The 26771-nt window shown below is 43.4% G+C and overlaps 1 protein-coding gene across 2 annotated transcripts in view; it reads right to left on the bottom strand.

Annotated features, from left to right (window-relative positions):
- MAPK11 (mitogen-activated protein kinase 11) overlaps positions 1-26771 on the bottom strand; it is a 79082-nt gene that overhangs the window by 6180 nt on the left and 46131 nt on the right. For both annotated transcript variants that reach the window (XM_069764926.1, XM_069764927.1), the window contains 7 exons: positions 22323-22352; positions 21595-21642; positions 11278-11392; positions 8687-8758; positions 7231-7310; positions 5813-5891; positions 5323-5496 (listed from right to left, as the gene is read on the bottom strand). In XM_069764926.1, coding sequence (XP_069621027.1) covers positions 5323-5496; positions 5813-5891; positions 7231-7310; positions 8687-8758; positions 11278-11392; positions 21595-21642; positions 22323-22352 — 598 coding nt within the window. The remainder of the gene's footprint in view (positions 1-5322; positions 5497-5812; positions 5892-7230; positions 7311-8686; positions 8759-11277; positions 11393-21594; positions 21643-22322; positions 22353-26771) is intronic.

The raw sequence follows: 26771 nt of genomic DNA, 5'->3' as shown, positions 1-26771 counted from the left end.
GGAATGAATATTCACTCCTCTTCGCTCCCATGGGCGTAGAGAGGAATAGCGGGCACACATGATCGCCCAGAAGCTGAAGGAAGCGACTACTGTACCCGCTATTAAAGATCAATGAATATTCACATCCATGGGAGTGAAGAGCAGTGAATATTCATTCCCTTAAGTAGCAGGCACACTTCAGAGCCCAGCAACTGCAGGAAGCAGGTGGCTTCGGCTAATAGCGTGTCCGCTATTAAAGAGAAATTAATATTCATTGCTCTCCACTCCCATTGGCGTAGAGAGCAGTGAATATTAATTTCTCTTTAGCAATGGGCACAACTGTTAGCCATGCAGCCGACTCCTGCCTCCTGTGACCCGCTGCTCTGCTGCTGCGGCTCCCCCACCTCCCCATCCAAAGCCACAGCAGGTACATCGGGACTATATGACGCACTCCCCATTTTCCTCCAAATTTTGAGGAAAAAAGTGAGTCTTATAGTCCGAAAAAATACGGTATATAACTTTTCAGGAACCCCATTCACTATTTAGTAGAATTACAGGTAGCTGATGGGTTGCTGTGACAGCCAGGGGTCTGCTGAAGACCCCCGTGCTTTATTACGGAGCTCCTGATACCCAGCCTGTTCTTATAGAAGCCAGACCCATATAGTAGGCATCACTTGCAATGTCCCAACGTGTTTTCCCCAGAAGCCCTGGGGTTCATTATGGGAACCTGTTTGTAGCCACAGGTCACAGCCAGCATTTCCCTGATGAACCCCAGTGCTTCTGGGGATAAATGCGTTGGGACATTGCAAATGATACCTACTACATATGGGTCTGACTTCTATAAGAACTTCAATATGGTAGTACACATTGCAGATGAATATATTATCTACTATTATGCCTCTATTTAAAGACTTATTTATTAAACACTGGTTATGTCTTTGTATGGTTAATATTGGGGACATCATATATTTTTTTGTGAGTGCAGCAGCTGAGAGGTTTCGGGACACTGTAAATGATGCTTATTATATGGGTTTGGCTCTTATGAGAAATTTAACAAAACTATTAGACACTAGATGGTGGCCCGATTCTAACGCATCGGGTATTCTAGAATATGCATGTCCACATAGTATATTGCCCAGCCACGTAGTATATTGCCCAGCCACATAGTATATTGCCCAGCCACGTAGTATATTGCCCAGCGACGTAGTATATTGTCCAGCCACATAGTATATAGCACAGCCCACGTAGTACGGTATATTGCCCAGTCACGTAGTATATTGCCCAGCCACATAGTATATAGTAGAGCCACGTAGTATATTGCCCAGTCACATAGTATATTGCCCAGCACAGAGCCACGTAGTATAGAGACTTAAAAAAAAAAAGAAATAAACATATACTCACCTATAGCCCGTTGAAGTCCTGCTATACTCACCCTCCGCTGCCTTTCTCGCTCCTCTCCACGCTCCCGGGATCGCTCCATTGCAAGCAGTAGCTTCCGGTCCCTCCCAGGGCTGTTGTGAGCAGGACCTATAATGACGTCGCGGTCACATGACCGTGAAGTCACGGCAGGTCCTTGTCGCACACCAGCCCTGGGACGGGATCGGAAGCTGCCGCTTGCAATGGAGCGATCCCGGGAGCGTGGAGAGGAGCGAGAAAGGCAGCGGAGGGTGAGTATAGCAGGTTTTTTTTATTATTATTATTATTTTAAACATGACATATTTTTACTATTGATGCTGCATAGGCAGCATCAATAGTAAATAGTTGGGGACACACAGGGTTAATAGCAGCGGTAACGGAGTTCGTTACACCGCGGGCCGTTACCGCTGCCATTAATCCTGTGTGAGCGGTGAGTGGAGGGGATTACGGAGCGGGCGCTGGGCAGTGATTGCAGGGGAGTAGGGGAGGGACTAATCGGACTGTGGCCGTCGCTGATTGGTCGCGGCAGCCATGACAGGCAGCTGCCGAGACCAATCAGCGAACGAATAACCGTGACAGAAGGACAGACAGACGGAAGTACCCCTTAGACAATTATGTATATAGATTGCAGATAAGTAGTGATGAGCGAGTGTACTCGTGGCTTGGGTTTTCATGAGCACGCTCGGGTGATCTCCGAGTATTTATGACTGCTCGGAGATTTATGGTTCACACAGGACGTTTTTGCTGCTTTTTTATGCTAATTTTCAGCTGCTTTTTACAGTACCAGCAAAGCCTATGAGATTTCAGAAATCTCATGCACACACATTGGTTTTTTGTATCATCAGTATTTTGTGCTTTGCTGCTTTTTTTTTTACATAGAGCATGTCACTTCTTTCAGCGTTTTTGCTGCATTTTTTCACCCATTGACTTGAATGGGTGTTGAAAAAAACTCAGCAAAAATGCAGCAAAAACGCAGGTATCATCATTTGCTGCGTTTTTACTGCTGAAAATCCAAAAACATTAGCATGGACAAAGAGAAAAAAAAGCACAAAAAAACGCATAAAAAAACGCAACAAAACACACACCTAAACCTACATTTTTGGTGCAGCTTCTTTCCTGCCAAGATGATCAGGTTTTGCTGCAGAAAAAAAAGCAGCAAAAACGTCCTGTGTGAACTTATCCTAAATTTTCATCGTGGCAGCTGAATGATTTACAGCTACTAGCCAGGCTGAGTAAATGTGGGAGTTGCCTGGTTGCTAGGGAATCCCCAGATATAATAAAGTAATAAAGCAGGCTAGTAGCTGTAAATCATTCAGCTGCCACGATGAAAACAATCTCCGAGCAGTCATAAATACTCGGAGGTCACCCGAGCGTGCTGTGGAAAACCCGAGCAACGAGTACACTCGCTCATCACTACAGATAAGCATATCATCTATTTCTATGCTTCCATTTACAGACTTTTTTTTATTAGATCTGAGGACATTTTAACTATTTAATATATGCGATACCCACTCCTGAACGCAGTAATTGATAAATAGCCAATACGTTATACTCACTTTCTAGGATTTAAAAGGGATATCTACCCTAATTCAGACTATCACCTATTTTTGTGATACCACATATTCTCTTGCATTGTTCATTACTTGGTCGCCTCTTTACACATAGCCGTGTTTGTGTTTTTTTGGTTTTACTACACAGGTTAAGGGTATATTAGAGGCTCCATAAAATAGAAACTTAGGGTGCCAACCTCCACTGATAGGTAGGGCATCCCCTAGGGAATTTTAGGACATATCTGCCCACGCATTCTCTGGTTTATGTGCACTCCTTCAGGGTTTCCTGTTCCCCTATAACCCTATTTTTTACAAAAGTATATTCTTTGGGAGTCTTTCAATTTATTCTTTCAGTAGTATTAATAATTAATACATTTAAATATGTATTTTTCATTGCTTTGCTATGAACTGTTTGTGCTATATCCCTTTAACCTATTTTTGCGAAATTGTTTTAAACTTACTAATAAAAGTTACATTTTAGAGGCCCTTTTTTGTTTTTGTTTTTGTACATAATTGGGACCTTATCATATAGGTTTCTTTTGGTCTTCGCTATGGTCTGATGAAACCAAGGTTGGACTTTTTGGCAATAATTCTGAAACAGTGCCAACAGTGTACAACAACAACATAATAATAATCCCACAGTGAAATATGGTGGAGGCAGCATTTAATCAAGGTGGGAGCAATTAGGAACAGTCCCAAAAATCAGTCAACTTTGAGACAAAGCCTTCAAGCCTCTGAAGCTGAAGAGGAATTTCACCTTTCAGAATGACAATGACCATGTACATACATCAACTCAACATATGAATGGCTTCCCCAGAAATTAATCAAAGTTTTAGGATGGCCAAATCATAGCCCAGACATGAATCCAATTGAAAGTCTGTGGGTTGATCTAAAGAGGGTGATGCACACAGGAGATTCCCTTGCTATCTGACAGATTTGCGCTGTACACAGATTTCCTTGCGCTAAGGCAAGGAAAAGTGGGCAAAATTTGCCAATTCTAGATCTGCCATGCTGATTGACAGCATTCATTCTTGTTGAGAGGAAGTCTAAGTCAACCACATTATTAATTTTTTTTCCACCCAAAATTGATTTCAGTTCATTTTTCAATTGAACTGTACAGATTGTAGGTCACATTAAGAGCGGGGTCCCATTAGCGTACGGCATCTGATAATTCTCTCATGCGAGAGCGTCCGATGAGATATTCCAATGACCCTCGGCTCCTGCTCTGCTGTGAACGGGAGCTGAGTGTCAGTGCTCCATGCTCCGATCCCCTGACATGACAGGATCAGAGCACAGCTGCGGAGGAGAAGGAGAAATTAATTTCTCCATCTCCTCTGCTGCCGGTGGGAAACGCACTGCACCCGGGTGATATCTGAGTGCAGCGCAATGTTCCACAAGCACCCTTATACTTATATGGGTGCGAGTGATCAGATTCTCGGGTGCAATCACAGCACGCTGCTATTTTTTTCACATGCTGAATTGCAGATGCGAGCTGTACAATAGAGAAACATTGGGGCGAGTGCAATCTGATTTTTTGCACTGGTCTGATTGCATCGCAAGTGGGAATGAGCCCTAAAGATGGAAAAGTTCTGAAACGATTCCTCTTGGCATGACTTTTTTACATGGAAAAAAACATGGCTTTTTATATATCCAATGCATATACAGCAAGTTATTTTCATTAAAGGGAATCCGTCAGCAGGTTTTCGCCAATTAATCTGAGAATATCATGACATAGGGGCAGAGAGCCCGATTCCCAGAAAGTTTCACTTGCTCAGCAGCTTGTGTCGTGTCAATACAATCAGTGTTTTACCAGCAGAAGATTATTACTGCCAGACTAGGTGTCACGTGATGAGCTAATCTCTGCAACCCCACCACCAATTGGAAGCTTGCTAACAATGTAGAGTGTACACTGGGAGATGTCAATCAGTGGTGTGGATGGTGTTCTACACAGCTCAGCATTCTGACCACTGCTACATCTACAGCGGAAAACAGGGATTTTATAAAATCTACACCAAGCAGTCTAATAAGTGATACATCACTGGAATCAGGTTCTCTGCCCCTACATCATGCATCTCTCATATTCCATAGCAAAAACCTGCTGACAAATCCCCTTTAAGGAGTTAAAGGCATTTTCTGGGACTTGATGGCTAATCAATATCACGTTGGTGAGGTCAGATTTAACTGGAATGCTCATCCCTCGGTTACATAGCAGTCACAGCTCTGCACATTCAGTAGTGGCCATATCAGGCATCACCTCAATGACACTGGGTTGCAGGCACAGCTTCTATAACATGTACATATAGGTACGCCTAGCAAGCAATTAGGGGGATGCTGCAATCAGTCATTTTATGCGGCACACTCGAGCATATCCCTGTACCTTTCCATTCCTCTATTGTGCGCTCTTTATTCTCTGTAGACTCATCATATGGCTCAGCCTCCGGCTCATCTTCGGGATCGTGATACTGCTCAAAGTAAGGATGTGCCAGGGCGTCCGTGGCTGTGATCCGATTATCACTGTCTAAAATCAGCATCCGCTTCAGCAGATCAATTGCTAAAAAGAGAAGACATCTCTTGTCAAAATCTCGCGGCTTTGAAAGTGATGAGATAACAGTAACAAGAGCTTCCATGTTCGCTAAAAGCGAAGATGCGTGAATGAGGAGTCTGGGCATTTCCAGTGATGCAGAGAGTTACAGACACGGCCGCTGGTCGGGCGCATTCTGGATCATTTCCCAACTCATATTTCCATGTCTTGCACAGCTTTTTTGATAATACTGATTAGATGACAATAATGGTAATGGCTACCAGAACTACTATATACTGTGATGAGCTCCCTGCTCCAGGCATACTGCAGAAGAGGAGGCACATACCTAGAGGGTTGGCACCGCGGAACACCTCGTTCAGATCCTGCTGCGGCATGTGTGGCAAGGACTCAATATACCGCCGAGCCTAGTTAGACAAGCACAATTGGGATTACTGATAAGGGGTGCTAACAGAGTGACTTCAGTGTGCTCGGATACTATGCCCGAGTCCCTGTTAGACAGCCACAACACATGCAGGGAATGATTAATAAACAGGCAATCTCTGTATGTGTTGTTGCTGTCGAACAGCCCTGAGACATGCAGCTGCTGGGGACTCTAACATATTTCTTGAGCACACTGAAGTCACTGGGTTAGCACACGAGCATGCTCAGATAACACCTTATTCGAAAATGTTCACTCATCTCTAGTACTTACTAGTCTTGACTTGAAACAGAATTTTTTTTTTATTCCATATAGAAATTTCCCAGGCCACGGACCTGGCCAGTAATTATAACAGACACCAAATGTTTGTTGGATCAGCAGAATCCTCATCATAAGTCATTGCTTTGTAGCACAGGTTAAGGTACCGTCACACTTAGCGACGCTGCAGCGATACCGACAACGATCCGGATCGCTGCAGCGTCGCTGTTTGGTCGCTGGAGAGCTGTCACACAGACAGCTCTCCAGCGACCAACGATCCCGAGGTCCCCGGTAACCAGGGTAAACATCGGGTTACTAATCGCAGGGCCGCGCTTAGTAACCCGATGTTTACCCTGGTTACCATCCTAAAAGTAAAAAAACAAACGCTACATACTTACCTACCGCTGTCTGTCCTCGGCGCTCTGCTTCTCTGGTCTGGCTGTGAGCGCCGAGCAGCCGGAAAGCAGAGCGGTGACGTCACTGCTCTGCTTTCCGGCCGCTGTGCTCACAGCCAGACCAGAGAAGCAGAGCGCCGAGGACAGACAGCGGTAGGTAAGTATGTAGTGTTTGTTTTTGTACTTTTAGGATGGTAACCAGGGTAAACATCGGGTTACTAAGCGCGGCCCTGCGCTTAGTTACCCGATGTTTACCCTGGTTACCAGCGAAGACATCGCTGAATCGGTGTCACACACGCCGATTCAGCGATGTCTGCGGGGAGTCCAGCGACCAAATAAAAGTTCTGGACTTTCTTCCCCGACCAGCGACAGCACAGCAGGGGCCTGATCGCTGCTGCCTGTCACACTGGACGATATCGCTAGCGAGGACGCTGCAACGTCACGGATCGCTAGCGATATCGTCTAGTGTGACGGTACCTTTAGAGTGTGTGACAATTAAAATATTGGACATACGACACAAGGATATTTCAATATATAATATTGCCAAACTTTTAATCGTTTTTACTTCTTTGTTTTACTTTAGGGATTGACAATTATCAATATGATCGCCCAATAACAACAGATCTAAATTATCGGTACATGAGATCATAGCTTTAAGCATAAAGAACTCACATGTTCGGATGAGATCTTCATAAGAAATTCAGAATTAGGTGTGCCGACAACTTCCATTATCCTTTTCAACTGATCGATATCTGAACTTATTTAGGAAAATGGTATGTATATTACAAAATAACAAAACACTTGACTGTTCCTTCACGAATTACATTTAATATGTCTGTTCATGCAACTCAAGGTTCCCATGAACGCTAGTTTAAAGGGAAGTAATCAAAAAAAATACATGTGTATTTTTTTTTTATTTTGGGAAAGTTTATTTTTATTTTTTTTAAATCAGATATTACAATTTGTATTAAACATAAAAAAAATAAATCTTGCAATTTTCACACCGGCCACTAGAGCTTTTTGTAGACTGTTTCAGGAAATAACACATGTACATAGCCACAATCAGCAAAGTCCAAATACAATCTTTTGTACTAAAGTATCAAATTAGTGTGCGAAAAGGTCATTGTGAAGGGAGGTAGAGGATTGTCCATTATCAAATCTCCCATTGTGAATGGTGGAACCTTTGTTATGAGCAGTGTACAGAGGTGTTATCAGTTATTGTAATCCTGTTTACACTTCCTGAAAGGACAGAAAGTGTGTGCCTACAAAAAAAACCATTGGCTGGTGAGAAAATTGCAAATTACTATTTATTTATTTTTAAATAAAGATTGGGATATTAAAAAACGCATTTAAGCAATTTGTCATTTTCCGTGGATAGACGGCTAAATACAATAATTACCGTATCTGTGTACTGGAGCCTCCTGAGATGCTCTGGAGAGGGACAGAAGCGCACAAAATAGGGCAATGGACAAGTGAAAGCCATGGTAGCGCTCAACTGAAGGTGTCGGATGCACGCACATCTCCTATAAAAGCGTGGAAAGCCGCTGCGGCGTGGCTGGAGGAGAATGTGTAGAAGATGTATAATAGCAAAAACGGAAACTGGAATGTTTAGACAGGCTGCGCTGCGAGAATGAAGATCCTTGGGATTCCAAACGTTTTTTTTTATTAATACCAACGCATCTCTATGCCAGACCAGCGCCTTTCTCAAAGTTAACAAATCAAGTGTGTGACAGTTTCCATTTCTGCTATTGGAGCCTATGACTCTTCTATATTTATTATATTTTCTAAAGTTGGATCCTGTTGCTAATGATTCCTATTGTGTAAAAAAAAAAAAAAAAAGTATGGATACTGCTTACTGTCCCATCAAAAAACAGTAGCCGTGCCTCTACACGTTTTTTTTTAGTTTTACATCACTTTATCTCCAGTATAATATTATTAAGAACATTTATTATTTATTTTGACACAATTACCGATAAACTAGAATAATTGACATCTTGCCATCTAACTTGTAAGGAATATTTTTCAAGCTATCAAGATCAGTGATCTATAAAGGGAATTATTTTCAATATAATTTCCATTTTACAATTTGTCATCTAAAATATTAAGTTAAACGGTGATAAGAGGATACAGTCATTCCCTGGAAAAAGGGCTTTTCCTTTCAAAAGCTCCGCCATAATGCATCCGACTGACCAAATGTCAACTGCAAACATAAAATAGTTGTAAAGGTACATAAAAAAAAATACATGTGAAAAAATAAAAGCAAACTTTTGTATTATAAAAGATATAAAGTATAATCTTTATAACCCAAATAGAACAAAAAATAGGAGTAAAGAACGTCCAAATAGAAAAGAATAATTTTATTAACAAATATAGAAACAATGTAATGGACTGGGATCAAATAGTGATGGCCACTAATGTCCGGACACACAGAAAACATAAATGGGCAAGTACATAAAGTGCTACGTGCATATTGTAAATAAGGGAATCAGAGAATGCAAGGCATAAACCATCTAGCACCGCAACGGCGGTGAAACAATTGTGTACACAATAGACAAGGCTCCCGTTCCCTCCTCTTATCCTAGCTTACCCATAATGTGACTGCGGCCGGACAAGCGCCACGCCAGCACCGACGCGCGTTTCGCTAAACTTCTTCAAGGTGCGCACCTTGAAGAAGTTTAGCGAAACGCGCGTCGGTGCTGGCGTGGCGCTTGTCCGGCCGCAGTCACATTATGGGTAAGCTAGGATAAGAGGAGGGAACGGGAGCCTTGTCTATTGTGTACACAATTGTTTCACCGCCGTTGCGGTGCTAGATGGTTTATGCCTTGCATTCTCTGATTCCCTTATTTACAATATGCACGTAGCACTTTATGTACTTGCCCATTTATGTTTTCTGTGTGTCCGGACATTAGTGGCCATCACTATTTGATCCCAGTCCATTACATTGTTTCTATATTTGTTAATAAAATTATTCTTTTCTATTTGGACGTTCTTTACTCCTATTTTTTGTTCTATTTGGGTTATAACATTATCTCGGGAGTGTCCTTGTGGTGCAGATTCCCACATGGGGATCAGTTGTTGTAGCACCCTATTGTATATTTGGCCCTTAGTGGTCTTGTTTTCAAAGTATAATCTTTGTCTAATTAAACAGATGAAAATAAGTGAACACCGATGAAAAATCAATTAGAAACAACAGAAAGGCCAATGTAGCTTTTGGCTGTATGACACCTTATCGGGAAAAGTAACATAGTAACATAGTTAGTAAGTCCATCCAGTTCAGCCTATATTCCATCATAATAAATCCCCAGATCTATGTCCTTCTACAGAACCTAATAATTGTATGATACAATATTGTTCTACTCCAGGAAGACATCCAGGCCTCTCTTGAACCCCTCGACTGAGTTCGCCATCACCACCTCCTCAGGCAAGCAATTCCAGATTCTCACTGCCCTAACAGTAAAGAATCCTCTTCTATGTTGGTGGAAAAACCTTCTCTCCTCCAGACGCAAAGAATGCCCCCTTGTGCCCATCACCTTCCTTGGTATAAACAGATCCTCAGCGAGATATTTGTATTGTCCCCTTATATACTCATACATGGTTATTAGATCGCCCCTCAGTCGTCTTTTTTCTAGACTAAATAATCCTAATTTCGCTAATCTATCTGGGTATTGTAGTTCTCCCATCCCCTTTATTAATTTTGTTGCCCTCCTTTGTACTCTCTCTAGTTCCATTATATCCTTCCTGAGCACCGGTGCCCAAAACTGGACACAGTACTCCATGTGCGGTCTAACTAGGGATTTGTACAGAGGCAGTATAATGCTCTCATCATGTGTATCCAGACCTCTTTTAATGCACCCCATTTCCTATTGTTGTTCTAGGTCCAAATAAATGTTTGTTCGTCAGTCTAAAACGACGTGTAAAGGGATTCTCTGATTCTCCGGACCACAGGCAGCAGAAAGTAAAGACCCGCTCCTGCCGCAGCAGCGTTTCAGAGAAAAGCACTGATAAAATTGCAGCCGGGGACAAAGTGACTAGTCCAAGCAGTTTGTATGAAGGTTCTCTTCATATGCACGCACAGAAAGAGACCCGTCACTCTCGGTGAGCACGCGAGAACACCTAGTCACCAAGTAACTGATCACGCTTTTTTATCAAATGCTGGAGTACATGCTGCCTGTGATTCGGTCAAAAACCGGTCTCATGACTTCTGCCATATTCATGTGTTGTAGCCACTTTCTCCACCATGTAAGATGAGGGGTGTGTGGCCTCGCCTAACCAGGAACGTGGCTAAGTAACTCAGTGCGCTAACATTTTGGCACATGTTTCAGGCACAAAATAAGCCAACCTATAGTTGGTGTAAACTTAGACCACACAGTCTTAAAATTAGACAGCTTTATCAAACATCATGAACCACTTTAATAAATCTGGCACATTTTAAGACTGCCCAGTCTCAGTGGGCACTTCCTTAAAATTAGAAAGCATTGATAAATATGTCCCAGTAACTTAATTTTTGATACAGGAAAAATATATCTTTGTACCGTGTTAGTCAGTAGATAGAAAAATATTACAATTTCAGAGTCCTCAGTGGTTGATACCTTTTCAGTGCTAACTGAGAAGATGGTAACAAATAAGCTTTGGAGACTACTCAGGGCCCTTCATCAGGCTCAGATCACCAATGTTATAAAAGCTCGAGTTTATGATTTTGTGCATCTTTGTTTCCACTACCTGTCTGATTGTAGTGCATCCAATTCAGCATGATCTCTGGAGCTCGATACCATCTGGTTGCTACATAGCCAGTCATTTCATCATCTGTCTGCCTTGCCAGCCCGAAATCTAAAATCTGCAAGATGGAGAATAAGCATAAATACCATGCGTTATCTATGACTCCTATCATTAATTAATAAGATGAGGTCTTGAAGTGAATGTCATCACAAAATGACTTATCTTTAAAATTCTATTTTGTTCGTGGCAGTATCACAGTGGTTTTTTTTTTATTATTTCAGCACTGGAGTGGTGTTACGAATATACGAATATAAAGTCTCTGCCATTAGTCTCATATTTACCAGCCCCATCTTCACCTTTTATCGGTGCTGCTCCGGTCGGTCTCCAGCAGCTTCTGACCTGCCGGATCATTCCAGTGTTTGCTGGAGCGGGCCAGAGGTCACTCCTCAATATAAGTCTATGAGAGCCTGGTGCTAGCCCTCAGACTTGCATTAAGAGCTTGTGACCATTACCTCTGACTTCCATTCAGCCAGAAGATGGCGCCGCGGGACCACAGCAGCACTGGGGAGAGTGGACTATGATGAGGGGGGAGGCATAACATTAGGCGCAGGGATCTTTTGTTTGTTGCACCAATCCAGGGCTGAAATTTACCGGTATTCTTTACATTTTCCATATCACTATTAAAAAATAAATGCTAAATTCTGGCAGTTTTTCACTGTGGTCCCCAAGCCTAATAGGTTGCCAGGCCCAGTTCTCTTGAGATTATTTTACTGACAACGGTCAGGTGCAGCTAGTCACAGCTCACCTACTCCCTTCTCCCTGCTCAGTGACCACTTACAACATGACTAAGCATGTCTGGAAAACTCTTCCATAGAAGTCAGAACACACGGTCTATGGTTTCCCAAGCACACTTGGCTGCGGCTCGGCACAGCTCTGAATAATGGAATCAGACTGCAACATAATCATGTACAGCAAAAAAATAAAAATAAATCTAATACCAGAGTATTAAAACACAGAAAAAGATATCAGTACTTCTACATAAAAACTGATATACAGTGGGGAAAATAAGTATTTGATACACTGCCAATTTTTCAAGTTTTCCAATCTACAAAGAATAGAGAGGTCTGTAATTTTTATCGTAGGTGTACTTCAACTGTGAGAGACATAAAAACCAGAAAATCACAGTGTATGAAGTAAGTATTTGATCACTTACCAACCAGCAAGAATCCTGGCTCTCACAGACCAATTTTTTTTATTTTCACAAGTGTAAAAAGAGAAAATGAACCACAAAATATGTTGTGCAATTTCTCCTGAATATGCCGATACCGCATATGAGGGAGGTAAACCACTGTTTGGGCGCACGGAAGAGAAGGAGCACCATTTGACTTTTTCAGTGCAGAATTGGCTGGAATTGAGATGGGACGCCATGATGTATTTGGAGAGCCCCTGATGTGCCTAAACAGTAAAAACCCCCCACAAGTGACAACACTTTGAAAACTAGACCCCTTAAGGAACTTATCTAGATGCGTGGTGAGCATTTTGAACCCCAAAGTGCTTCACAGAAGTTTATAACGTAGAGCCATAAAAATAAAAATAAATATTTTTCCACAAAAATGATCTTTTCTCCCCCAAATTTTTATTTCACAAGGGTAACAAGAGAAATTAGATCAAGAAAGTTGTTGTGCAATTTGTCCTGAGTACCCTGATACCTCATATGTGGGGGGGGAACCACTGTTTCGGCGCATGGCAGGGCTTGGAAGAGAAGGAGCGCCGTTTGGAATGCAGACTTTGATAGAATGGTCTGAGGGTGTCATGTTGCGATTGCAGAGCCCCTGATGTGCCTAAACAGTGGAAACCCCCCACAAGTGACCCCATTTTGGAAACTAGACCCCCCAAGGAGCTTATCCAGATGTGTGGTGAGCGCTTTGAACGCCCAAATGCTTCGCAGAAGTTAATAACGCAGAGCCGTGAAAATAAAAAAATATTTTTTTTTCACAAAAATGTTTTTTTTAAGCCCCAATTTTTTATTTTCCCAAGGGTAACAGGAGAAATTGGACCCCAAAAGTTGTTGTCCAATTTGTCCTGAGAATACTGATGCCCCATATGTGGGGGTAAACCACTGTTTGGGCACACGGCAGAGCTCAGAACTTTTCGAACGCAAAACTGGCTGGAATCAATGGTAGCGCCATGTCACGTTTGGAGAACCCCTGATTTACCTAAACAGTGGAACCTCACCAATTCTAACTCCAACCCTAACCCCAACTGTTGTGAATTCTGTGGCTGAATTCACTCCTGTGGTCACAAGTGGCATTGCAGCCTCTGGGCTTCCTCCCTCAGGTGTTTTGGTGAGCTCGTTGGCTGCCTTGCTATTTAACTCCACCTGAGTCTGTCTTCCTTGCTCCTTGTCAATGTTCCAGTGTTGGATCTGAGCTACTGCATCTTTCCTGTGGCCTGCTGCTCTGCTAGATAAGTGTTACTTTGTTTTTGTTTCCGTTTTTTCTGTCCAGCTGTGCTATTCTCTTTTGCTGGAAGCTCTGAGACGCAAAGGGTGCACCGCCGTGCCGTTAGTTCGGCACGGTGGGTCTTTTTGCCCCCCTTTGCGTGGTTCTGCTTTAGGGTTTTTTGTAGACTGCATAGTTCTCTTTGCTATCCTCGCTCTGTCTAGAATATCGGGCCTCACTTTGCTGAATCTATTTCATTTCTACGTTTTGTCTTTTCATCTTGCTAACAGTCATTATATGTGGGGGGCTGCCTATTCCTTTGGGGTATTTCTCTGAGGCAAGTCAGGCTTGTATTTCTATCTTCAGGCTAGTCAGCTCCTCAGGCAGTGCCGAGTTGCATAGGTAGTGTTAGGCGCAATCCACTGCTGCTTTTAGTTGTGTGAGGATAGGTTCAGGTGTGCAGTCTGCAGAGATTCCACATCTCAGAGCTTGTTCTATTGTTTTTGGGTTATTGCCATATCACTGTATGTGCGCTGATTACTGCACACTGTGTTGCCTGATAGCACAGCATAACAGTACAAGGAGCCAAAACCAATGATTCTCAATAGAGGGAAAAAAGAAGTCCTGACATCATTTTTTTTTCCTCAGCTCTGTCTTCAGTTTTTTTTTTTTTTTTTTTTCCCCTAGACATTAGAGTGCTTCAGGACACAGGTGTGGACATGGATATTCAGGCTCTGTGCTCCTCAATGGATAATCTCGTTATAAATGTACAAAAGATTCAAGATACAATTGATCAGAAATCTATGCTAGAACCAAGAATTCCTATTCCTGATTTGTTTTTTGGTGACAGAACTAAGTTCCTGAGCTTCAAAAATAATTGTAAGCTATTTCTGGCCTTGAAACCTCATTCTTCTGGTAATCCTATTCAACAGGTTTTGATTATTATTTCTTTTTTGCGCGGCGACCCACAGGACTGGGCGTTTTCTCTTGCGCCAGGAGACCCTGCATTGAGTAATGTTGATGCGTTTTTCCAGGCGCTTGGATTGCTTTACGATGAGCCTAATTCAGTGGATCAGGCTGAGAAAAATTTGCTGGCTTTATGCCAGGGTCAGGATGATATAGAAGTATATTGTCAGAAATTTAGGAAGTGGTCAGTACTCACTCTGTGGAATGAATCTGCACTGGCGGCTTGGTTCAGAAAGGGTCTCTCTGAAGCTCTTAAGGATGTCATGGTGGGATTTCCTATGCCTGCTGGTTTGAATGAGTCTATGTCCTTGGCCATTCAGATCGGTCGTCGCTTGCGCGAGCGTAAATCTGTGCACCATCTGGCGGTATTGTCTGAGAGTAAACCTGAGCCTATGCAGTGCGACAGGACTATGACTAAAGTTGAACGGCAAGAACACAGACGTCTGAACAGGCTGTGTTTCTACTGTGGTGATTCCACTCATGCTATTTCTAATTGTCCTAAGCGCACTAGGCGGTTCGATAGCTCTGCCGTCATTGGTACTGTACAGTCCAAATTCCTTCTGTCCATTACCTTGATATGCTCTTTGTCGTCGTTTTCTGTCATGGCGTTTGTGGATTCAGGCGCTGCCCTGAATCTGATGGATTTGGATTATGCTAAACGTTGTGGATTTTTCTTGGAGCCTTTGCGGTGTCCTATTCCGTTGAGAGGAATTGATGCTACACCTTTGGCCAAGAATAAGCCTCAGTACTGGGCCCAGCTGACCATGTGCATGGCTCCTGCACATCAGGAAGTTATTCGCTTTCTGGTACTGCATAATCTGCATGATGTGGTCGTGTTGGGGTTGCCATGGCTACAAACCCATAATCCAGTATTAGATTGGAACTCTATGTCGGTAACCAGCTGGGGTTGTCAGGGAGTACATGGTGATGTTCCATTTTTGTCTATTTCGTCATCCATTCCTTCTGACATCCCAGAGTTCTTGTCTGACTTTCAGGATGTATTTGAAGAGCCCAAGTCTGATGCCCTACCTCCGCATAGGAATTGTGATTGTGCTATCAATTTGATTCCTGGTAGTAAATTCCCTAAGGGTCGTTTATTTAATTTATCCGTGCCCGAACACGCCGCTATGCGCAGTTATGTGAAGGAATCCCTGGAGAAGGGACATATTCGCCCATCGTCATCACCACTGGGAGCAGGGTTCTTCTTTGTAGCCAAGAAGGATGGTTCGCTAAGACCGTGTATTGATTACCGCCTTCTTAATAAGATCACTGTTAAGTTTCAGTATCCCTTGCCATTGATATCTGACTTGTTTGCTCGGATTAAGGGGGCTAGTTGGTTTACTAAGATTGATCTTCGTGGTGCGTATAATCTGGTGAGAATCAGGCAGGGAGATGAATGGAAAACGGCATTTAATACGCCCGAGGGTCATTTTGAGTATCTGGTGATGCCGTTCGGACTTGCCAATGCTCCATCTGTTTTTCAGTCTTTTATGCATGACATTTTCCGTGAGTATCTGGATAAATTCCTGATTGTTTACTTGGATGACATTTTGATCTTCTCTGATGATTGGGAGTCTCATGTGAAGCAAGTCAGTATGGTTTTCCAGGTACTGCGTGCTAATTCCTTGTTCGTGAAGGGATCAAAGTGTCTCTTCGGTGTGCAGAAAGTTTCATTTTTGGGGTTCATCTTTTCCCCTTCTACTATCGAGATGGATCCGGTTAAGGTCCAGGCCATCCAGGATTGGACTCAGCCGACATCTCTGAAAAGTCTGCAGAAATTCCTGGGCTTTGCTAATTTTTATCGTCGCTTCATCTGTAATTTTTCTAGCATTGCCAGACCATTGACCGATTTGACCAAGAAGGGTGCTGATTTGGTTAATTGGTCTTCTGCTGCCGTGGAAGCTTTTCAGGAGTTGAAGCGTCGTTTTTGCTGTGCCCCTGTGTTGTGTCAACCAGATGTTTCTCTTCCGTTCCAGGTCGAGGTTGCTGCTTCTGAGATTGGAGCAGGGGCGGTTTTGTCACAGAGAGGTTCTGGTTGCTCAGTGTTGAAACCATGTGCTTTCTTTTCCAGGAAATTTTCTGCTGCTGAGCGTAATTATGATGTGGGCAACCGAGAGTTGCTGGCCATGAAGTGGGCATTCGAGGAGTGGCGTCATTGGCTTGAGGGAGCTAAGCATCGCGTGGTGGTATTGACTGATCATAAGAATCTTACTTATCTCGAGTCTGCCAAGCGCTTGAATCCTAGACAGGTCCGTTGGTCGTTATTTTTTGCTCGTTTTGATTTTGTGATTTCGTACCTTCCGGGCTCTAAAAATGTGAAGGCGGATGCTCTGTCTAGGAGTTTTGTGCCCGACTCTCCGGGGTTATCTGAGCCGGCGAGTATCCTCAAGGAAGGAGTCATTGTGTCTGCCATCTCTCCTGATTTGCGGAGAGTGTTGCAGAAATTTCAGGCTAATAAACCTGATCGTTGTCCGGCCGAGAAACTGTTCGTCCCTGATAGGTGGACTAGTAAAGTTATCTCTGAACTTCATTGTTCGGTGCTGGCTGGTCATCCAGGAATCTTTGGTACCAGAGAGTTAGTGGCTAGATCCTTCTGGTGGCCATCTCTGTCACGGGATGTGCGTGCTTTTGTGCAGTCCTGTGGGATTTGTGCTAGGGCTAAGCCCTGCTGTTCACGTGCCAGTGGGTTGCTTTTGCCCTTGCCGGTCCCGAAGAGGCCTTGGACACATATTTCGATGGATTTCATTTCTGACCTTCCCGTTTCTCAAAAGATGTCGGTCATTTGGGTGGTCTGTGATCGCTTTTCTAAAATGGTCCATCTGGTGCCCTTGGTTAAATTGCCTTCCTCCTCTGATTTGGTGCCTTTGTTCTTTCAGCATGTGGTTCGTTTGCATGGCATTCCTGAGAATATTGTTTCTGACAGAGGTTCCCAGTTTGTCTCGAGGTTCTGGCGAGCCTTTTGTGGTAGGATGGGCATTGACCTATCTTTTTCCTCGGCCTTCCATCCTCAGACTAATGGCCAGACCGAACGAACCAATCAGACCTTGGAAACATATCTGAGATGTTTTGTTTCTGCTGACCAGGATGATTGGGTGTCATTTTTGCCGTTGGCTGAGTTCGCCCTTAATAATCGGGCCAGCTCGGCTACCTTGGTCTCTCCATTTTTCTGCAATTCTGGGTTCCATCCTCGTTTCTCTTCAGGACAGGTTGAGTCTTCGGACTGTCCTGGTGTGGATTCTGTGGTGGACAGGTTGCAGCAGATCTGGACTCAGGTAGTGGACAATTTGACCTTGTCCCAGGAGAAGGCTCAGCTTTTCGCTAATCGTAGATGCCGTGTGGGTCCCCGACTTCGTGTTGGGGATCTGGTTTGGTTATCTTCTCGTCATATTCCTATGAAGGTTTCCTCTCCTAAATTTAAACCTCGTTTTATTGGTCCGTATAGGATTTCTGAGATTCTCAATCCGGTGTCTTTTCGTCTGACCCTCCCAGACTCCTTTTCCATACATAATGTATTCCATAGGTCGTTGTTGAGAAGATACGTGGCACCTATGGTTCCATCTGTGGAGCCTCCTGCCCCTGTTTTGGTGGAGGGGGAATTGGAGTATATTGTGGAGAAAATTTTGGATTCTCGTGTCTCTAGACGGAAACTCCAGTATCTGGTCAAATGGAAGGGTTATGCTCAGGAGGATAATTCCTGGGTTTTTGCCTCTGATGTCCATGCCCCAGATCTTGTTCGTGCCTTTCATGTGGCTCATCCTGGTCGGCCTGGGGGTTCTGGTGAGGGTTCAGTGACCCCTCCTCAAGGGGGGGGTACTGTTGTGAATTCTGTGGCTGAATTCACTCCTGTGGTCACAAGTGGTATTGCAGCCTCTGGGCTTCCTCCCTCAGGTGTTTTGGTGAGCTCGTTGGCTGCCTTGCTATTTAACTCCACCTGAGTCTGTCTTCCTTGCTCCTTGTCAATGTTCCAGTGTTGGATCTGAGCTACTGCATCTTTCCTGTGGCCTGCTGCTCTGCTAGATAAGTGTTACTTTGTTTTTGTTTCCGTTTTTTCTGTCCAGCTGTGCTATTCTCTTTTGCTGGAAGCTCTGAGACGCAAAGGGTGCACCGCCGTGCCGTTAGTTCGGCACGGTGGGTCTTTTTGCCCCCCTTTGCGTGGTTCTGCTTTAGGGTTTTTTGTAGACTGCATAGTTCTCTTTGCTATCCTCGCTCTGTCTAGAATATCGGGCCTCACTTTGCTGAATCTATTTCATTCCTATGTTTTGTCTTTTCATCTTGCTAACAGTCATTATATGTGGGGGGCTGCCTATTCCTTTGGGGTATTTCTCTGAGGCAAGTCAGGCTTGTATTTCTATCTTCAGGCTAGTCAGCTCCTCAGGCAGTGCCGAGTTGCATAGGTAGTGTTAGGCGCAATCCACTGCTGCTTTTAGTTGTGTGAGGATAGGTTCAGGTGTGCAGTCTGCAGAGATTCCACGTCTCAGAGCTTGTTCTATTGTTTTTGGGTTATTGCCATATCACTGTATGTGCGCTGATTACTGCACACTGTGTTGCCTGATAGCACAGCATAACACCCAACACACCCCTAACCCTAATCCCAACCCTAACCATAACCTTAGACTGCTTTCACACATCAGGGTTTTTCTTTCAGGCACAATCCGGCAGTTTCAGGCACAATTCGGATCCATTTTTTTTCTTACACCGGATCCGTTTTTCCCCCATAGAGTTGTATTAGCGCCGGATTGTGCCTGAAGGACACGCGTTTCATCCGTTTTGTGCCAGATCCGTCCCTTCAGGCTTTTTTGCCGGACACAAAAAACGTTCCCTGCAACGTTTTTGGTGTCCGGCGAAAGCCCAAAGGGACGTTTCCGGCAATAAACGCATGTAACGGATGTGTGAATGAACGTTTCCGGCTACCGAATCCGTGTGTCTCTCTCTCTCTCTGTCAAAAATCCATGCGCAGTAAAGAGAGCCGGATCCAACTAAAAAAACGGATCCGGTGCATAAGTTTTTCACAATTTACACCGGATCAGTTTTTTGGCAAATTTGCCGGATTTAGCCTGAAACCAAAAACCTGATGTGTGAAGGCAGCCTTAATCACAACCCTAACCCCAACACACCCCTAACCCTAATCCCAACCCTAATCTCAACCCTAACCCCAACCCTAATCCCAACACACCCCTAACCCTAATCCCAACCTTAACCCTAATCCCAACTCTAACCCTAATTTTAGCCCCAACCCTAACTTTAGTCCAACTCTAACCCTAATAGGAAATTGGAACCAAATATATTTTGTTTTATTATTTTTCCCTAGCTAAGGGGGTGATAAAGGGAGGGAGGGTTTATTTACTTTTTTTTTTTTTTTTGATCACGGTTTGATCTTGTTACCTGTATAAAAGACACCTGTTCACACACAATCAATCACACTCCAAGCTCTACACCATGGCCAAGACCAAAGAGCTGTTTAAGGATACTGGGGACAAAATTGTAGACCTGCACAAGGCTGGGATGGGCTACAAGACAATAGGCAAGCAGCTTGGTGAGAAGGAAACATCTGTTGGAGTAATTATTAGAAAATGGAAGAAACACAAGATGACTGTCAATCTTCCTCGGTCGGGGGATCCATACAAGACCTCGCCTCGTGGGATAAGGATGATTCTCAGAAAGGTCAGGAATCAGCCCAGAACTACATGGAGGACCTGGTCAATGACCTGAAGAGAGCTGGGACCACAGTCACAAACATTACCATTAGGAACACAATATGCTGTCATGGATTAAAATCCTGCAGGGCACGCAAGGTTCCCCTGCTCACTCCAGAACATGTCCAGGTGCGTTTGAAGTTCACCAATTACCATCTGGATGATCCAGAGAAGGCATGGGAGAAAGTTCTGCGGTCAGATGAGACCAAAATAAACCTTTATGGTATTAACTCCACTCGCCATGTTTGGAGGAAGAAGGATGAGTACAACCCAAAGAACACCATCCCAACAGTAAAGAATGGTGGGGGAAACATGATACTTTGGGGAATGCTTTTCTGCAAAGAGGACATGACGACTGTACCGAATCGAAGGGAGCATGGATGGGGCCATGTATTGCAAGATTTTGACCAACAACCTCCTTCACTCAGAAAGAGCATTGAAGATGGGCTGTGGCTGGGTCTTCCAACATGGCAATGACCAAAAACATAAAGCCAGGGCAACTAAGGAGTGACTCCATAAGAAGCATTTCAAGGTCCTGGAGTGACCTAGCCAGACGCCAGACCTGAACCTAATAGAAGGGCCAGCCCTGAAAGATCTGGAGAAGATCTGCATGGATGAGTGGGCCAAAATCCCTGCTAGTAGTGTGCACAAACTTGGTCAAGAGCTACAGGAAGGCAGACACACTGCATATGCTTTGGCATTGTCACAGATTGTCCTCCTTTTGGATCTTAGTGTTAAACCATGGTGTATGGGTGCATCATCCCTAGGGACCCACTGACATATACATGTAATTTAACATGAAAGAAGTATTTACACCAAGAGGAATAAACAGGAATATTTCCAACTAAAACTATAGCAGCCATGGTTGGATAGGATCAATTAGAGTGACACCTGTCTGTACCATTGTAGCGCAAAACTCATGGTAAACTGTAACATTGTTGGATAATTGTTAATAATGGTGGGGGTAAGGGAAGGGGGGGGGGATTTATTATAATATTAAATTGTGCAAAAAAAAAAATCACACACTCATTTTCGGTTTTTATTTTCTTTAAGATTGTCTTACAAGTGAAGTGTACCTACAATAGAAATTACAGATCTATCCGCTCTTTGTAGATGGGAAAACTTGCAAAATCGGCAGTGTGTCAAAAACTGATTTGAATTAATACCTTTAAGGATTTCAGCAAGAAGCAAATCAGAGAGACAGATAGTGGCATGCTTACCCTTAATTCACAATCTTCATTTACAGCTAAATTGCTGGGCTTCAAGTCCTATAAAATAGCAAAAATTAATATGTAATCCCATTGATGGGGAAACATTATATAGAGCAACATATGAAAGGATTAGAGTCCAATAAAGAAAAAAATAACACACCCTGATCATTTCTGGAGGGCAGACATGTGAGACGGGGACCGTTCTGATTCTAGACTAAGAAGTGGAATTGGCAGCCATCGTTTATGGCAGATACTTTCAATAAGGGTTCCAATGTTAACATGCCTTTACGTTGTACTGAGGCCCTTGGGATTGGTTCAAGGCAACATTGGGGCCCTCAAACCCTTAAAGGTTATGGAGGAATGTTATATACCAACATAACCAGCCCTTTCCATACAAAGACTAACAGACTAGCAGGGACACACGCTGACCTGACTTGTCTGTATTCACATGAGCCTGCAAATCAAACCAAGCCGAAAACGGAATGTCTTAGGATAGGGTCACTTCATTTGACATGCAAGATTGATTTTATTTTAGCATTTTCTCTGAGCAGCATCTCCCTGTTAGGTTGAATTTGTCCAATCAGGTTGGAGCCGATTCTGTGGCCACCTCAGACTTGGGTACCAGGCTATTTACAACCATTGCATTTGTTGGGCTCAGAGTATATTCTCTGTTGATTCTGTATGTGCTTGATTTTAATGGGGTGGTGTTGTGATGTATAGAGATATACATTACTTACTCTGTGGATGATTCCTGCCGAATGAATGTACTGTGGAAACAAACAAAGCATACATTAATATTTTTAGAATTTGTCCATTCATATCAGTTTTGCAATATTGCTTTTTTTGGTCCAATACAGCACTGAGTAGAGTAACAGCACAGTAGTCTCCAACTTGCTAAGTAAATGCTATGTACACTGCAAATGTTTGCCGATAGTCAATAGGGACATATCCATATCTCACGACAGAGCATCGCCTGATCAGGACAAAACTGGTAGCAAACAGAAGATAACCAATTAAATATCATCATTGCCTTAGAGGGAATCTGTCATCAGGTTTTTCCTACCTAATCATAATGTGGGGACAGAAACCCTGACTCCAGTTCACTTACTGTAGTTTTAATAAAATCATTGTTTTATCACCAAGAGGATTAGTAAACCTGCTGCCATGCAGTTCTCCATATTCATGAACTCTGCCCTCACCACTGACTGGTAGATTTCTGCCTATGCACAGTAAACAGAAGGCTGTCAGTCATTCCCAAACATTTACACGTTTCCCATTAAACCACTCGAGTGTTGTTTGGCAGTATGCTATGTGTCATTTTCTTGTTGGAAGGCAAACCTCAGTCCCTGTCTCATATCACTGACAAAAACAAGGTTTGCTTCCCTGTATTTCCATCTTCCCCTCCACTCTGGCCATTTTCTCTGTCCCTGCTGCTGAAAAAGATCCCCACAGCATGATGCTGCCATCACCATGTTTCACTGTGGGGATGGTGTTCTTGAGGTGATGAGCTGTGTTGGTTTGGCGTCAGGCATAGTGTTTACCTTAATGGCTAAAAAGATACATTTTGATCTCATCTGACCACAGCACCTTCCTCCATACATTTGGGGAGTGTTCCACATGTCATTTGGCAAACAAGTTTAAGACTTTTTTCTGCCCACTCTTCCATAAAAACCACCTCTATAGAATGTATGGCTTACTCTGGTCGTATGGACAGATATTCTAGGCTCTGCTTGGGAACTCTGCCGTTCCTTCAGGGTTATCTTTGGTCTCTGTGCTGTCTCTCTGATTTTTGGCTTCCTTGCTCGGGTTGAGCGTTTTGGTGGGTGGCCCTCTTTGCAGGTTTTTTGTGGTACCATATTCTTTCCATTTGATTAGGGATTTGATGGTGCTCCGGGGATGATCAGAGATTGGGATTTTTTTTTAATAACCCAACCCTGACTTGTACTTCTCAACATCTTGGTCCCTGACTTGTTTGGAGATGTCCTTGGTCTTCATGGTGTTGTTTGGTTAGTGGTGCCTCTTGCTTAATGGAGATGCAGCCTCTGTGGCCTTTCAGAATGGTGTGTATATACGGACAGACCACGTGACACTTAGATTGCACACAGGTGGACTTCCTTTCACTAAGCATGTGACTTAGGCCGGGTTCACATTTGTGTTCGAGGGCATTGCGGAGGGCTGCGTACATCCTCTGTTAAGCCCCGGCTACTTCCTCATACTTCTGCATGTGTCCTGCGTACCTATCTTTAACATACACAGGCCATGCGGATGTATGTGGACGCCTCCGCATGCATCATTTTGACTCTGTGCTGAACTGCGTCGAGTGCAACATGTTGCATTTTGTTGCAGTCGGCGCAGCATGAAAACGACACATGCGGAGGCATCTGCATACATTCGCTTGGCCTGCATATCCAATGTTAAAGATAGGGTACGCAGGACGAATGCAGACGTAAGCGGAGCTAAATGAAGAGGCGCGACAGTGGGTGGGGCTTAACGGAGGAAGAAGGCTGCCATCCGCAGCCCTGCCGAGTGCTTGTGTGAAACCAGCCTTAGACTACTTAGTGCTGATGCATCACACACAAACCGGATTACAAAAATATTTAAACCCCTTTAAAAGGGGTCACTAACTTTATGCAGCCAGAAGCATCATTTGTTTTGATTGACTAGTATTTCCCCATCTGCACATAGAGACTAGTCAATCAGGCAGAACGGGGCAGGGAAAAGTCAGAGGAGAGCACCCGTGGATATTTAAGGAGAGCTTAAAGAGATTGTCCAGTCTTAACCCCTTCATGATCCAGCCTATTTTGACCTTAAAGACCTTGCCGTTTTTTGCAATTCTGACCAGTGTCCCTTTATGAGGTAATAACTCAGGAACGCTTCAACGGATCCTAGCGGTTCTGAGATTGTTTTTTCGTGACATATTGGGCTTCATGTTAGTGGTAAATTTAGGTCAATAAATTCTGCGTTTATTTGTGATAAAAATGGAAATTTGGCGAAAATTTTGAAAATTTTGCAATTTTCACATTTTGAATTTTTATTCTGTTAAACCAGAGAGATATGTGACGCAAAATAGTTAATAAATAACATTTCCCACATGTTTACTTTACATCAGCACAATTTTGGAAACAAAATTTTTTTTTGTTAGGAAGTTATAAGGGTTAAAATTTGACCAGCGATTTCTCATTTTTACAACGAAATTTACAAAACCATTTTTTTTAGGGACCACCTCACATTTGAAGTCAGTTTGAGGGGTCTATATAGCTGAAAATACCCAAAAGTGACACCATTCTAAAAACTGCACCCCTCAAGGTACTCAAAACCACATTCAAGAAGTTTATTAACCCTTCAGGTGCTTCACAGCAGCAGAAGCAACATGGAAGGAAAAAATTAACATTTAACTTTTTAGTCACAAAAATTATCTTTTAGCAACAATTTTTTTATTTTCCCAATGGTAAAAGGAGAAACTGAACCACGAAAGTTGTTGTCCAATTTGTCCTGAGTACGCTGATACCTCATATGTGGGGGTAAACCACTGTTTGGGCGCACGGCAGGGCTTGGAAGGGAAGGAGCGCCATTTGACTTTTTGAATCAAAAATTGGCTCCACTCTTTAGCGGACACCATGTCACGTTTGGAGAACCCCCGTGTGCCTAAAAAGTGGAGCTCCCCCACAAGTGACCCCATTTTGGAAACTAGACGCCCCAAGGAACTTATCTAGATGCATAGTGAGCACTTTGAACCCCCAGGTGCTTCACAAATTGATCCGTAAAAATGAAAAAGTACTTTTTTTTCACGAAAAAATTATTTTAGCCTCAATTTTTCATTTTCACATGGGCAACAGGATAAAATGGATCCTAAAATGTGTTGGGCAATTTCTCCTGAGTACACCAATACTTCACATGTGGGGGTAAACCACTGTTTGGGCACATGGTAAGGCTCGGAAGGGAAGGAGCGCCATTTGACTTTTTGAATGAAAAATTATTTCCATCGTTAGCGGACACCATGTCGCGTTTGGATAGCTCCTGTGTGCCTAAACATTGGAGCTCCCCCACAAGTGACCCCATTTTGGAAACTAGACCCCCCAAGGAACTTATCTAGATGCATATTGAGCACTTTAAACCCCCAGGTGCTTCACAGAAGTTTATAACGCAGAGCCATGAAAATAAAAAAATTTTTCTTTCCTCAAAAATGATTTTTTAGCCTGGAATTTCCTATTTTGCCAAGGATAATAGGAGAAATTGGACCCCAAATATTGTTGTCCAGTTTGTCCTGAGTACGCTGATACCCCATATGTGGGGGTAAACCACTGTTTGGGCGCACGGCAGGGCTCGGAAGGGATGGCACGCCATTTGGATTTTTAAATGGAAAATTAGCTCCAATCATTAGCGGACACCATGTCACGTTTGGAGAGCCCCTGTGTGCCTAAACATTGGAGATCCCCCAGAAATGACCCCATTTTGGAAACTAGACCCCCAAAGGAACTAATCTAGATGTGTGGTGAGGACTTTGAACCCCCAAGTGCTTCACAGAAGTTTATAACGCAGAGCCATGAAAATAAAAAAAAAAAATTATTTTCTCAAAAATGATTTTTAGCCTGCAATTTTTTATTTTCCCAAGGGTAACAGGAGAAATTGGACCCCAAAAGTTGTTGTCCAGTTTCTCCTGAGTACGCTGATACCCCATATGTGGGGGTAAACCACTGTTTGGGCACATGCCTGGGCTCGGAAGTGAAGTAGTGACGTTTTGAAATGCAGACTTTGATGGAATGCTCTGTGGGCGTCACGTTGCGTTTGCAGAGCCCCTGATGTGGCTTAACAGTAGAAACCCCCCACAAGTGACCCCATTTTGGAAACTAGACCCCCAAAGGAACTTATCTAGATGTGTGGTGAGCACTTTGAACCCCCAAGTGCTTCATAGAAGTTTATAATGCAGAGCCGTGAAAATAATAAATACGTTTTCTTTCCTCAAAAATAATTATTTAGCCCAGAATTTTTTATTTTCCCAAGGGTTACAGGAGAAATTGGACCCCAAATGTTGTTGTCCAGTTTCTCCTGAGTACGCTGATACCCCATATGTGGGGGTAAACCACTGTTTGGGCACATGCCGAGGCTCGGAAGTGAAGTAGTGACGTTTTGAAATGCAGACTTTGATGGAATGCTCTGTGGGCGTCACGTTGCATTTGCAGAGCCCC

The sequence above is a fragment of the Ranitomeya imitator genome, chromosome 4 (genome assembly GCF_032444005.1).
Source record: "Ranitomeya imitator isolate aRanImi1 chromosome 4, aRanImi1.pri, whole genome shotgun sequence".
NCBI classification, from domain to species: Eukaryota; Metazoa; Chordata; class Amphibia; order Anura; family Dendrobatidae; genus Ranitomeya; species Ranitomeya imitator.
Note: the sequence above shows the minus strand (reverse complement) of the source record. Positions and strands in the feature narration are given on the sequence as shown.